This window comes from Monodelphis domestica, chromosome 4 (assembly GCF_027887165.1).
Source record: "Monodelphis domestica isolate mMonDom1 chromosome 4, mMonDom1.pri, whole genome shotgun sequence".
Classification (NCBI taxonomy): domain Eukaryota; kingdom Metazoa; phylum Chordata; class Mammalia; order Didelphimorphia; family Didelphidae; genus Monodelphis; species Monodelphis domestica.
The window spans coordinates 386006201-386020562 of NC_077230.1; the positions used below are offsets into that span (position 1 = coordinate 386006201).

General features: G+C 37.6%; 1 protein-coding gene across 10 annotated transcripts in view; it reads right to left on the bottom strand.

Moving 5' to 3' along the window:
* Window positions 1-3943: 3943 nt before the first annotated feature.
* The window catches only part of CDC42 (cell division cycle 42), a 51016-nt gene continuing 40597 nt past the window's right edge, over window positions 3944-14362 (bottom strand). For 5 of the 10 annotated variants that reach the window (XM_007491215.3, XM_056795614.1, XM_056795616.1 and 2 more), the window contains 3 exons: window positions 12452-12561; window positions 12149-12346; window positions 3944-5609 (listed from right to left, as the gene is read on the bottom strand). In XM_007491215.3, the coding sequence (XP_007491277.1) occupies window positions 5520-5609; window positions 12149-12346; window positions 12452-12561 (398 nt within the window). In that variant the 3' untranslated portion in view covers window positions 3944-5519. Of the gene's footprint in view, window positions 5610-6263; window positions 7164-12148; window positions 12347-12451; window positions 12562-14362 lie in introns of those variants that run through there. The other 5 variants (XM_001366282.5, XM_056795615.1, XM_056795619.1 and 2 more) reach the window with 1 other exon arrangement.

Consider the following 14362-nt stretch of genomic DNA (forward strand, 5'->3'; position numbering starts at 1 on the left):
TGTATCAGTCCCCCAAATCCATAAATAAGCAACATATTTTAAGAATACATTTAGCATTACATTAATATCCAAAACTTATATAACAATCTATTAAGTTCACCTTCGAAGTCCATGAGGACCTTTATTAGTCAGCACTTTACTTTAATACAAGTCCTCCTCTAGCGATAACCACTTATTTCCATGGGGAATAGTTGTTACCACTAAGGCATACTGGTTATATTCATTCTAACACCTGTGTTCTTTGATAAATGTGTATGACCATGTCTGGAATATTGTCTACAAATTTACCCAGTTGTTCCTGAAGACTGTGCCCCCCCAACACACACCCCAACTACAGATTTTATAAGAGCACTGTGTACACATACAAACCTTAATCAAGGGTGGGCACCATCTATCCATAAACTTTAAAATATATGTGTCTGTACGAATTGATAAAACACGTGCTGATAATTTTATTTCAATACTTGGTTTTCTTTGTAATCCTATGCATTTTGAAATATTCTTCGAAGGGGTCCACAGGTTTCACCACATAGCCAAAGAGGACTATGATACAGAAAAGATCAAGTATCCTTGGTTCTATACCAATAGTGGTGAATCTCGAAAACTGGAATCCATCTACAAGTAAAACTTGAAGCTTTATCCCAAAGCAGCTATGGCAACTTCCCCCTCTCAGTCTCTTCAATATGGGTTTACCCATAACATACAACTGAGAGCTATCTTCCAATATTCCAAGGCTCCGGTAAAATGGAGTGAGCTTTCTCACAACAAAGTTGCTCTATATGATACTTTCAGTGTTTGAATATCAATATATCTTCCTTCCCTGGTTTGTATTATACTTCTTTCCAAACTGGATAGTGCTATATTCTTCAATCCTCATTTTCTTCCCATTATTTGATTTTATTTTACTCTTCTTTCCCATCTCCTGGTACTAAATAAACTGCCCTCTCAACTAGACCATTCCTTGGCCTTCTCAGGACTTAAAAGAATTAAAAAGGAGATGACTTTGATCTTCTCCCACTCTCCCTTCCATAGATAGGTGTTTCTCTGTTTCACAGAAAGACAGCATTTGAGAAACATGATCAAAATAGGTTTGAGGACAAAAATTTAACTTTGTTATACTTGCGATCACATCTTAATTAAGTTCTTATGAAAAATCTTATGAAACACATACTTCTTATGAAAAATCTTATGAAAAACATACTATCTGAAAAAAGTCAAAGATTTCAAGAGGTACAAGAAGGCACAGTTCAGCCCTCCAAATTAAGAGTGCTGGATGACTCTAGACACACAGAGGATATGGACAAATGCAATCTTACTATTGGGTCCCAATTACCAGTTGCAGGTTTTATTGATTCTCATGGATTCTACCCCAAATGATGGCACATGAAAGGGGAAACGGTTCTCTTTCCCAGGATTCATAGTCAAGAGTCAAAATTCTAAAACACAGAATCCAAGAGCTATAGAAGAAAAGTAAAAGACAACAATCATGTGATCCTTCTAGAAATGAAATTAACAGTAAATGCTTATCTAAATTTTACTTTTAAAGCCATTAAAAACAGCATGAGATAAGCATATATGTTGCAATTTACAGATCTACAATTGCAAGGACTACATCTTTGGCAAACAATTCCAGGAAACACTTTAAGGCACTTTAATATGCTACAAGTCTGTTGGGATAGGACAAGAGAGGTTTGGAATTCTGAGGATGACTGACAGGAGTGAAGTGGCAGTTTGAAGACCAGAGGCTTGTGAGACAAGAACAGTTGGCTGAAAGGATTCTAGAGAGGTTCTTGGTCTTCTGCGCCTTGAGGCCTGGTTTCCTGAAAGGCTGAAGAATTACTGAAGCCACAAGAGAAAACCCTGTTTCTTCCTCAACCTAATATCTGTTCTCTCACCAGATATTCAACCACTGATTCCCTCCACCTGCAGCAACTATCTCAGATCCCTGAAGGGGAGGCTAAGTGGATTCTAATCAGAGCCCAATTCTCCAGACTCTCCTTGTCACCCAGAACTGTTACTTACCTGTTTATTTAGGATATATTAGTATTTAAGTCAATAAAAGGGGCTATTAACTGGGAAAGGGGTAGAGATGTTCGTGGGCTCAGTTGCTGGCCCATTGAATCAAGAACTGCATAGGAATTGGGCAGGACTGCCTACACTCTCTACCCTCAACCCTTTTACCTAACCTTGTTAATAAATCCCTTAATAGCAGTCAGATCTCTGTATTGACTTTAAACCTTAAAGGAAAAGAGCTTCAAGTAACTGGGGACAGGTCTCAAGTTGAGGCCAGTCACACAATGGTAAGACCTAGACAAGGCCTGCTGGTTTACAAACCCCAGGGGAAAAGTTATAGCATCCTACCTCTAAGGGTGCTGACTGGGGAGAGGGTCATCTATCTCCCCAGCCATTACATCAAGGAGATTCAAGTGATAACTGGCTGTTATCACTTGGGAGAGAGGGAGACAGGGGGAGAGGGGGAGAGAGCATTCCTTCTCTCGTGGGTTTTACCTCAATCCCTGTTCCTGCTCATATAATCCACCCAATACCTCACTGGTATAACACCTCAACCAGTGAGCCATTTATTGTTTTAACAAGAAGATCCCCTATCTTTACACTCCTATTGTCCATGGGGTCTATATTCCATCTTCAGGAAGAAACTGTTACCTAACTGATTCTAATAGATCAAATAGCATTTTTGTGAAACTGTCAAAAAGAAAAGCTTCAAGATGAAGGGCAAAAAAGAACTAAAGCTGAACTCTAAAAAGGGACATAAGTATCCCCAGGCCCATAAAATACATATTTTTTCTACCTCTGGCAACAATGTATCTTACTTAATTGAAAAGATATTTGCTAGCTCAGTTATTCAGTGAGGTCTTAGGCCACACCAAAGTAATTACAGACATATTGGTAGATCACTTCAGATATATCTTGGGGAGCTGCCTCTAGCAAGACTATTGAAATAAGAAAATAGTGATGAGATAGTTCCTAATTGCTTCATAAAAAGGATTAAATCATCTGAGTACTCAGTAAAAAGGTTTTATTCCCACAACTAGTACAAGACTAGTCACTCTTAGAACACTTGTGAACTTTGTACAAAGACTCTTACCAGACTATGAAAACTAAAAAGGATCTTTGAAACAGTTTTAACTTTTCCAAGTTTATACTTCATTATAGGATTTGACAACTGAAACGGGGAAATCTGAGAAGTGGGTCAAACAAGACACTCAAAAATCACAATAAGGAAAACATCTCCCTAAAAAAGGTAGAGTACGAAAAGACAATGAGAAGAGGGGAAGAGAGAAGGGGGAGTCAGAGCTTCCTGATTCAAAAGGGGTTATTGACAAGACTCTCCCTTTCCCAACCTCCATTACTACACCTCTATCTATACTATAAGTTATTAAGGACCAAGAGCAGGCAAAAGCCTAGAACTGTCTCTACCTTCTATATCTACTACTTTCTGATGGCAAAGCTACAAAAGAGCAAACAGTTGCTGTTCCACTCAGGTATACATTTGGTGGGCCTAAAATAAGATATTTCTGTGGATAATCAGATGGGAAGTGGAGCAGGATGACTTTTCTTACAAGATTATCCTCAGATCAGTAAACTTTTAAGAGAATTGTCCCTATTACATCTGTCCTGTACACAGATGCAACAATGATATTCTAGAAGCTTTTTTTCCTATTTAACAGTTTTCATAATAGCCCCTTTCCTGATGGATTCACAGAACTTGAATCCAATGATAAGAGATGTATTAATAACTAGCACACAGAACATTGCCTCACTACATTGCCTCATTATAAACAAAAGAGGCCCTGGGAAGTCTCATTTTTTATTCAGGGCAAGAATTCTAGTAGTTGTTGGTCAAAATTTATATGAAAAAGGAAGAAACTTTAAAGAAAACACACAATGTCAAGTATCAGATAAGGAAATACAAAAATGAAACTTTTAAAGTTTTGCCTCTTTTATTCAATGCTAAAAATTGGTGCCTGAGAGAGTCAAATTCCTATGTCTTTAAATAAGCTGAGAAGTGAGAGGCAGGGGGAGGGGAGGAAATAACAACCCTCAGGCGGGTTTGTGAAGGTATTTTTTTGTTTGTTTGTTTAATACATCTGAAAAGAATGCATATACAAAGAATTGAGACATGAGAAAAGCATTGGTTCAACACTAATGAATCTACAAGATTTAGGACTTTGGAAGATGAACAAGATTCCCTAGATATTAAAAAAACTGGAAACTTCAAACCAATAGTTTTCTGATAAAATCCCTATTTAACACTGGAGTCTTCAGTAAGACTTCTTTCCATGATTTTTATTATATTAGAGCCCCATCTTCTGGCTCTGGGGTTTCTCATATGCAAAACACAGATAGAGGGGATTCCCCTGACTGGTCCCTATGGTATCACATCTCCCTCCCACCAATCTTCCTAATGAAGTTGGCTGTCCATCCCAAGCTCCCTTGAAAGATGATTGAAATCATTTTGTAGCCTGACAACACCACTCCTGTTAGCCTTACTTATGAACACACCAGGTTCATCAGCTGTGTTTCATGAACACATGATAAACTGTACATCTTGGCTCAGAAGATTAGAGCAGGAGTGGCAGGAAAACAAAACCGGATTTTCTTTTTAAATTCTCATCTAAATCTTTCTGGTGTGGTTCCAAAGGTACAGGCTTTTCTTCTCTTTACTGATGAAGTCTGAGCTTTAGCCTCAAAAGCAGCAACTGGCATATCCCCTCAATGTCGTAGACAAGAATACAGTGCAACCCATAACAGGAGGAGGGAGAAGGGGCAATACAAGGTTCACCCACTTGGGATGGTTTCACTCAACACTGGACCTACACAGAGTGGGGAACAAAAAGGCAACTTTCAAAAAGGAGTATAAGTTACTGAGGGGGTGCATTCTATATACTCCTTCCTAAAGAGCACCAGGAGGGGAAATATCTCTTTCCTGAACCAGATCTGGGAAGTAGAATCCAACTCCTTCCCTCCCCCTCCAAATCACCCCCCTCAAAAAAAAAAAAAACACTACCCTCTGGCTAATAGATTAGAAAAAAAAAATTCACCCCACCCCCAAAAAAACCAATGCTACCTCCCCACAAACACACACACACACAAAAAAAAAAAAACAACCTAAGAAGTCCCAGATTACTTGCCAGGTTGGCACCAGGGAGCAGCTTCAATAATTTTGAGCCTAGAATTAGTCTGTTACAGAGTCATTACAAGCATGCCTTGCTTTTTTAAACCAACCAAAAAAAAAGGGAAACAGTAAACAAAAATAAAAAACTAGTACTGATCAGTTTTCTGACAATACATAATTACTCAAAATTAACTAGCATTTAAACCGAGATGGGAGGGAAACTGGGGGCCCCAATAGGCCCTCACACTAAGAGTGTGGGGGTGGGTGCAGGGCATTTGTCATTATTGCAAAAACAAATTTTAATTTCTCTTTAGTTTGATTTAAACATTGCTTTTAGTATGATGCCGACACCAGCTTTGCAGAGGGGGCTCTGAAGGGATGTTCATAGCAGCACACATCTGCGGCTCTTCTTCGGTTCCGGAGGCTCCAGGGCAGCCAGTATCGCCTCGTCAAATACATTCTTTAGGCCTTTCTGAAAAGGGGTAGAGAGAGAAAAGGGGCAGTCTGATTCAGTATAGTAATTAGACAAAACAAAAAGCAAACACCCCCCAGAATGGTAACCAAGATATGAGAATAGGAAGCAACCACCCATGATCTCAATTCCATTATCTCCTTCCATCAAGTTTGATCCAAGGGATGTATTATAACTGGGAAGTTCTGCAGCAGGTAGCCAAGAATATCTGACAGACACTGGATTTTTGAGGATGCTTCTTGCAAACCAACATAAGAAGCAAACAGGCATGTGTATAACTTGCTCGATTCAAGGTAAGTTTGTGATGCACTAGAACTTGGCGCACAGAAATATAGTGTAATACCTTTGCCTTCAAATGAAGCAGTGAGATATATCAACCCAAGTGAAAAGTCTGGGAATTCAAATATGATGCAGGGGCATCTTACAGCATGGATGAAGAGAGCATCAGATAGACTTCAGGAAGCCCAAGTTAGCAAAAAGTCATTTCATGAGACCCCCTGGTCCCACCCACTAGAAGTAGCTGGGGCAATACCAGAAGTAGTGAATGTATTAGCACAAATCAGATATAAGGAAAGCAAGAAAGATGGGTACCTTGTCCACAGGTCAATCTAAAGCAAGTCAGTGCAACAGGAATAAAGCTTCATCAGGCATTCATACAAACAATTGCAATTCTTTTAATTCCAAAATTTTAAGGTAGCTACACAAGTATGTTTTCCCTCATAATGACAAATCAGAAGCAAGAAAATAAAAGCAGCAGAGCTTTACATATGAACATTAACAAACCTTAGGTTCAACTGTTAAAATGGAGTTAGGTTATTAAGTTATCGTAACAAATGTGTTTGTAAAGCAGTAGCAGATACATGAACACGTCCTCCTCCCTCCCCACCCAACCCCCAAGCCTGACAGATACCACTATAGCACAGACAGCCAAAGCACTAGCAACAAAAAGGGGTCAATGCACAGGAGGAAAAAATTAGAAAGAATCCATCACATTACAGTGCTACAGGTAACCTCTTCCCATGTAGGTTTGTCATGCAAGTACAATTAATAACAGCTTCACAAGTATAAAATGAGATGTGTGCATGTTTCCATCCACTGATGAGTAGTAGATATTCCTTTATTTTCTCCTAAAGGGCATTTTTAATGCTAGTCTTGAGCCCCCTTTTATTCCAGTTACCAAAACCATAAAGCTCCAAGTACTGGGCAACCCAAAGGGCAGACCAAATCTGCCTCCAGATAACAAAGTATTTTGTGTTTTACTAAGATAGAGATAGATATGTAAAGCAGTTTTATCCAGAAAAAACTAATACAGAGGTTGTTCTAAGATGGTAAGTAAAAAGACGCAGAGGCTTTCAAACAGGATCATTTTATTCCTTTGTGGTTTTTTTTTGTTTGTTTTTTAAAATGGAGATTCTACAGTGTTGGGACAGGAAGCAGCAGCAAAGAGGGGAAGGAGAAAACAGTTTAGAATATACAGCACTTCCTTTTGGGTTGAGTTTCCGGAGGCTCGAGGGCAGCTAGGATAGCCTCATCAAACACATTCTTCAGACCTCTCTACAAGACAGAGGGAAGGAAAGAGAACAGCAGCTAGGTTAGAGGATTACAAAGAGACTAGCAGATACAAACAGCACCCAAGGATAAAAAAGGGCTGAATGCACATAAAAAAGTAGGTGAGTGCAGGATTTAAAAAAGAGATTTGAAAAGAAAATATGTACTATACCTGGAAATACATAAGAATTAAAAAGGATAAAAGACAAGATCAAGGCAAGGTTTTTGGCCCTCTGTGCCCCACCTATTACTTTACCCAGGAATGAAATCTCAGGAATGACTTGCTCATGGTTCAATATGATTCTTTAAAGGGTTAGTAACAATAATCAATCTCCTACAACACCATACTGTGAATATGGTAAAAGACAAGAATTCAACTGTAATGGTAACAGTGTGGACATGCCAAATCCTGGAGTATTTCAGATAGCTAAATCTGTTCTTTTTAGTTTGTATGAAAATAAAAGGGTAGGGAGAAATCCAGGTGTTTATTTGAATACAAGGACAGTATTTGGAATATCACTGCAAACTTGTTTGTTTAAAAGAACTCCATGATTGTCCAAAAAATATTTTTAAATGGTGATTAAAATTTCTGTCTTATGTGAATTCAGCCTCTGAATAACTGAAGAACATAAAGCAATAGACTGATATGGGCATGCTATTTGTTTCTAAATGTTAGCAATATACCTATTGTGATTGAAACCAGATTTCAAAATAAGCTTAACTTTCCCAATACAAATTCTCATCAACTTCAAATCAGTTTTAATTGCTTCACAGAAGTTTAGAGAAGAAAGCTCTAAAACAGCATCAGCTTCAGTTATTCAGTAATATTAAGCACATCAACATCACCCAAGTTAGAGGAAAACAAAGAAAGATACAAGGAGTTACAGTATTAAAGCAAGCGGGTCCAACGTGCTTGTAATGATTGCCCAAGTGCATCATAGCATAAAACATGGAGTAGAGAAACAGAATTGTCTCCTGGATCTACAAATATAGAGAAGAATCAACTTATGTTACAGCCAATGTAGCAGTGGGTCAGAGAAGCCTGATAATAACTATCCACAATCACTTGGGCCTTCTCTAGGGATAGTGAGTTTAAAGAGAACTCAAAAAAATTTCTCTTTTTCTTTAGCCCACAACCACTTTATCTGTCACAAAAGTTATCTCAAAGCATTAAAATTCCTGGAAAAACCAAAGACTCCCAAGATCCCTTCACAGAATACCAGGACTTCCCTGCTGCATAACCAAGTAACTTGGGGACCAGATAACTGATAAGTAGAAACGTACATCAATAAAGCTTTACATCAGGATTGGATAAATACATTCTCTCTAACTGGTATACATGTTAAAATGCAAAAAAAAAAAAAAATACTCATATCCAAGAAGAGCTCACTTGTTCCCTTATCACTTAGGATTAAGAGTAATTTAGCCTATGTTAATACAACACAGACTCCTTGAATGCAAGGCTTTGTGGAGATCTTGTATAAGAGATCCTTGTTCTTTAGTTGATGATTGTACTAGGCAGCTGAGGTCACTTTGAACAGATGCTAGGATGCTGTAACACCTTGAACAAGTAAGTGCTCAATAGAAATTTAAATGAATTACATAGAAAGATAAACAAATACTAAAGAGAAACAAAAGTAAGTCTGGTTCCACAGCCACCTATTAAAAAGAGAGGGAGGGAGAAAAGGATATCATCCCTGAAGGGATGAGAAAAATGACAATTTAAGAGTCAAATTAAAAAGTAGGTATTAGAAACTAAACAGTAACATTTAAAAAAGAGAGAATTGGGGGCAGCTGGATAGCTCAGTGGACTGAGAGCCAGGCCTAGAGATGGGAGGTCCTAGGTTCAAATCTGACCTCAGACACTTACCAGCTGTGTGACCCTAGGCAAGTCACTTGACCTCCATTGCCTAGCCCTTACCACTCTTCTGCCTTGGACCCAATACATAGTATTGACTCAAAAAAGGACGGTAAGGGTCTTTAAAAAAAAAATGAATAAACATGACAGTGAAGGAAAGTAATGAATGTTGGAGGGGATATGGCAAAGTGGGGACATTAATTCATTGCTGGTGGAGTTGTGAACTGATCCAACCATTCTGGAGGGCAATTTGGAACTATGATCAAAGAGTGATTAAAGACTGTCTGCCCTTTGATCCAGCCATAGCACTGAGAGACAATAAGGAAAAAGACTTGTACAAGAATATTCATAGATGCGCTGTTTGTGGTGGCAAAAAACTGGAAAACGAGGGGATGCCCATCAATTGGGGAATGGCTGAACAAATTGTGGTATATGTTGGTGATGGAATACTATTGTGCCCAAAGGAATAATGAACTGGAGCCATGTGAACTGTAACAACCTCCAGGAAGTGATGCAGAGTGAAAGGAGCAGAGCCAGGAGAACATTGTATACAGAGACTGTGGTACAATCGAAAGTAATGGACTTCTCCATTAGTCTCAATGCAATGTCCCTGAACAACCTGCAGGGATCAAGGAGAAAAAAAACATTACCCACAAGCAGAGAACAAAGGGTGGGAGTAACACCCATAACAAACACAGAGGAAGGACAACAGCTTGACTACAGGGGTGGAGGGGATATGATGGAGGAGAGACTCTGAATGAACACCCTACTACAGAAACCATTAGCATGGAAATGGGCTCAGGTTGAGGACTAGGGTTGAGTGATACCCAGAGGAACCACGCATTACCAATGGGAGGGGTGGGGGGAGGGGGAAAAAAGGTGAGCTTTGTTTCTAATATATAACGTTTGAAAATGACCAAATAAAATAATGTTTAAACCAAAAATAAATAAACAAATAAATGAATGAATGAATGAATGAAGTTTTAAAAAGAGAATTGCAGAATTTTCAAGTTAATGGGGACCACAGCAGTCATCTAGTTTAACATATACTCCAAACAAAGAAATCTCCATTACACATTACACCTGACAGTGAGTCATCCAGTCTTACCTTAAATTCTACCAAATAGAGAGGGTCTCATTACCTCCTGTGACAGTTCTATTTGTTAGGAACTTTTCCCTGACCTCAAACCTAAATTTGCCGTTCAAGCTCCCAGTTCTTGCCCTCTAGGACCAAATAGAGCAAGCCTAATTACCTTTATACTAATAGTCCTTCAAATGCTTTTAAAAATAGCTATCATGTCCGTCCATGCCCCACACCCAACAAAAATTTCTTCCAAGTCTTCTCCAAGATAAACATACCAAGTTCTTTCAACCAATCTTCATGACATGCAATCATGGTCTTTTAGCATGCTGGCTGTTCTCTTGACATTCTCCATTTTATTAAATTCCTTCCTAACCAATAGATCTCAGGACTAAACCAATATTCTAAATGTGGTCTGACCGAGGCAAAGTACAGTCAAGTCCATCATGTTCTAACTCCCAGGAAAAAGCTACTTCTTAATATATCCCAAGATCACAAATCACAACTAGCTTTCCTCTCCTTTTCTTTCTTTTTTTTTTGGGGGGGGGGGGGCAGTGAAGAGGGTGGGAGGGGCAGGGAAGGGTGAGGGTGGGAAACAGGGAGCTGTGCTGCCAATATCAAAATCAATGACATTGAGTTTGAAGTCTTTTAAAACACTTAGGTCTTTTTTCAAACCAATTTTTTTTAGCCCAAGCATAACGCTCTTTAAGTTAACTCCTAATAAATTTCATCTTGTTTCAGCCAAATGCCAATATATAATGACTAGAAATTTTCACATAGTATACATATGTGTGTATACACACACATACATATTATACATATATATGTATACATACACATATATACATATATGAAATTTTCCCATAAAATGCCTGGTGTAGCCAAAGTAAATTAACTAACAGATCATAGAATAAGCCATAACAAAAAACAGACTTTGCTAACCACATACATATAGCAAAAAAGGTACTCTGGAATTACACAGCAGCTTCACTATAACAAATGAATAAAAAACATCTTTGAGGTAACAGAAAAGAGGCCTTCAAGTATATCCACAAGTGCACAATAGTCATTGCTCTCCAAAATAATCAAAGAATATCTGTATTCACAGATAAAGGCAATCAATAAAGTTACTGGAAACAATCTTTGGCTCATCATGCATGAATTGCTTTAGCAACCAATCCAAGGTCTCAAAGAGATTCCTACACTAAATGCTTTCTCACATCACATTTTCCACAGCCCAAAAGGATTGTCAGGAAAAAAAACAAAAAACCCAGGTTAAGATAATGGGAATGCAACCCTTCAGTTAAAACTCCTTACAATCAGTGAACAAATGAATGACCCAGAGCCCAAACACATACACATCCCAGGTAACTCCACAATCAGCATCCATTAAGCAGGTACAATCAGTATAAAACAGGAACAATGAAAAGAAAGAAGACCTCAAAAGAACAGAAAGGCTTAATTTTAGGAGACTTAGAAATTAGAGATGAGAGTAAACAAAAATAAATACAATCAAGACCTGGCTATGGAAGCAATATCCAAGAGTTTTACTTGAGAAAACAAAGTTCTCAATTATTCTGACTAATCTTTCTAATTCCATTAAGCATGAAAATTTAGTTGTTTTCCACCTATTCACATTAACAGAATAAAAACAGATTTAGAAAAAATGTTAGACCCAGGAGACCAAAACTGAAAAACTTCAATCCTACTTTACTCTGTACTTTTTGTAAACCAAAATAAATGAATGTTTTCCTTTTTCTAAAAGGGAAGCATCCATGTCTACAGGCAATGAATATCATGAGTAAAACATGAGATTAACATGACTTAAATTGTCTATTTGTAACAAGAATCCGATTAAAAGCTGTAAGTTTCACCCCAAAAAATGTTTCCATGTAATTCTCACTTACTATTCTGATGAGTCTTCTCATGTTCTTCCCAGAAAGCTATTCTGGACAGTTGACCAACTAATAGTAGAAATAGCCCTGACATAGCAAAATTATCATCACTATTATCAACTACAGTACAATAGATGGTCTCCAAATAAGGCCTCACCTGTGTAAGTGCAGAACACTCCACGTATTTGACAGCCTTCAGGTCTCTGGCCAGCTTTTCAGCAGTTTCTGGAGTGATGGGCTTCTGTTTGTTCTTGGCAAGTTTCTCAATAGTAGAAGGGTCATCTCTGAGATCAATTTGGGTCCCAACAAGCAAGAAAGGGGTCTTTGGACAGTGGTGAGTAATCTCTGGTACCCACTAAAGGCATAAAACATACAAACACCAGTTAATTTTGAGGCTTCTCAAATGGTTCACAAAGAAGAAAATCTGGAGAAAGATGTTAGAAATATTTGACCAACACACCTTTTCTTTCACATTTTCAAATGAGGATGGGGATACCACTGAAAAACAGACAAGAAACACATCTGTCTGTGGATAACTGAGAGGTCGTAATCTGTCATAATCTTCCTGTCCTACAAGGAAAAATGGAAATTATGAGTACTGAAAATAGATCATTTCACAAAATGAAAATCAAACACATGTATATGTATTCACACACAAAGCAGTTTTCACCACAGCACCTACAAACCTAGTAAAAACATTTGGGCTATATTAAAAGCAATTTGCCTGATACAAAGTTAATAGCAATATCACATGGTATTTCTATGGCTGGCATAAAACAACTTCATTTCCCACCCAACTATACTTCTTAGAATTATTCCATCATTTCCCCAGGAACTTCAACAGACCTGAACTTTCTGCTCCTCTGATTGAAACGTGAGGTGATGAACTCCAAAACTTACATTTATTTAAGAAGGCTCTTCCTTAGCTTCTTCCTCCCTTCAGCTTACTTTGTATGCTGTCTTCCCTTATTAGAATATAAGCTTGAGAGTAGGAGCTGTCTTTTTTTTTTATTCATTCATTTTTTCATTATTTTCATCATTCATTCATTATTTATTCATTCATTCATTTTATTCATATTACCAGTGCTTAGGAAAGTCCCTGGGTATATTGTGGGTGCTTAATGTTTATTGATTATGTATTGGTTATTGCTACAGGCAATTATTTTAAACTAATACATACTTCCAGGACAAACATCTGAAAATGATTCAAATACAGAAAACCAGACTAGCTAGAAGTAGTTGGAAAGGCAAAGCAAAACCTTAATAAAAACCACATTAACAAATCTCCACATTAATACTAAAGACAAGCCAATAACTACTGTCAAAAACAACAACATATTTGGCAAGAATTATCTAGGTAGGAAATTTTTCTTCTTCATCTGAGAATGGATATAATGATCTAGCAGGCAAATGGAAGCAATCTCAAAATATCATCTGGTCATGTCATTATAAAGTCAAAGAAGTCATTGCTATCACAAATTTAAGAATCAGAGCCATCAGATTTGACATTTTTATAGCACTTACCCTAAAATAAAAACCTTCACAATAATCCTGTGAAGTGGATGTTATCCTCATTTTAAGAGTAAAAAAATACTCAGAGAAATTACTCAGAAAAATTTAAGTGACTTGCCCAAAGTCAGAATGAAATAGAGCTTATACTCAAAACCAAAATTGAACCCTCAAATCTACCATTTTTATCATAATGGAACAGCTGCCTTATCCTACTTATGCAAAATCATTCAGCCTCAGAATTAGGGCAAGGAATTAGGGTTAAACTTGAAGGGCTTTCATAATATAAAAAATTTTAAACTCTTTTACATCCTTCCACTAAATCACAGAACTAGAATTATGATAAGCATAATTTTATAAACATAATATTTATGAAAACAAATCTAAACTCTTTATTAAAAATTCATATTTGCATTAAATACCTTAAGATTTACAAAATACTGTCTCTACAACTACACTATGAGATAGGCAATACAAGTAGATCCTTTTCATAGATGAGGAACCTGGATGAGAGATAAGTTTCCATCAGAGGAGAATGAAGCTTCAAATGACAACCTCTCAATTTCTAATTCTTTGCTACCACAAAAAGAGCTACAAGGGGGAAGCTGGGTAGCTCAGTGGATTGAGATCCAGGCCTAGAGACAGGAGGTCCTGGGTTCAAATCTGGCCTCAGACACTTCCCAGCTGTGTGACCCTGGGCAAGTCACTTGACCCCCATTGCCTAGCCCTTGCCACTCTTCTGCCTTGGAACCAATACATAGTATTGATTCCAAGATGGAAGGTAAGGGTTTTATTTAAAAAAAAAAAAGAGCTACAATAAATATTTTTGCACAAATGCGTCATTTTCCCTTTTTTTTTATTT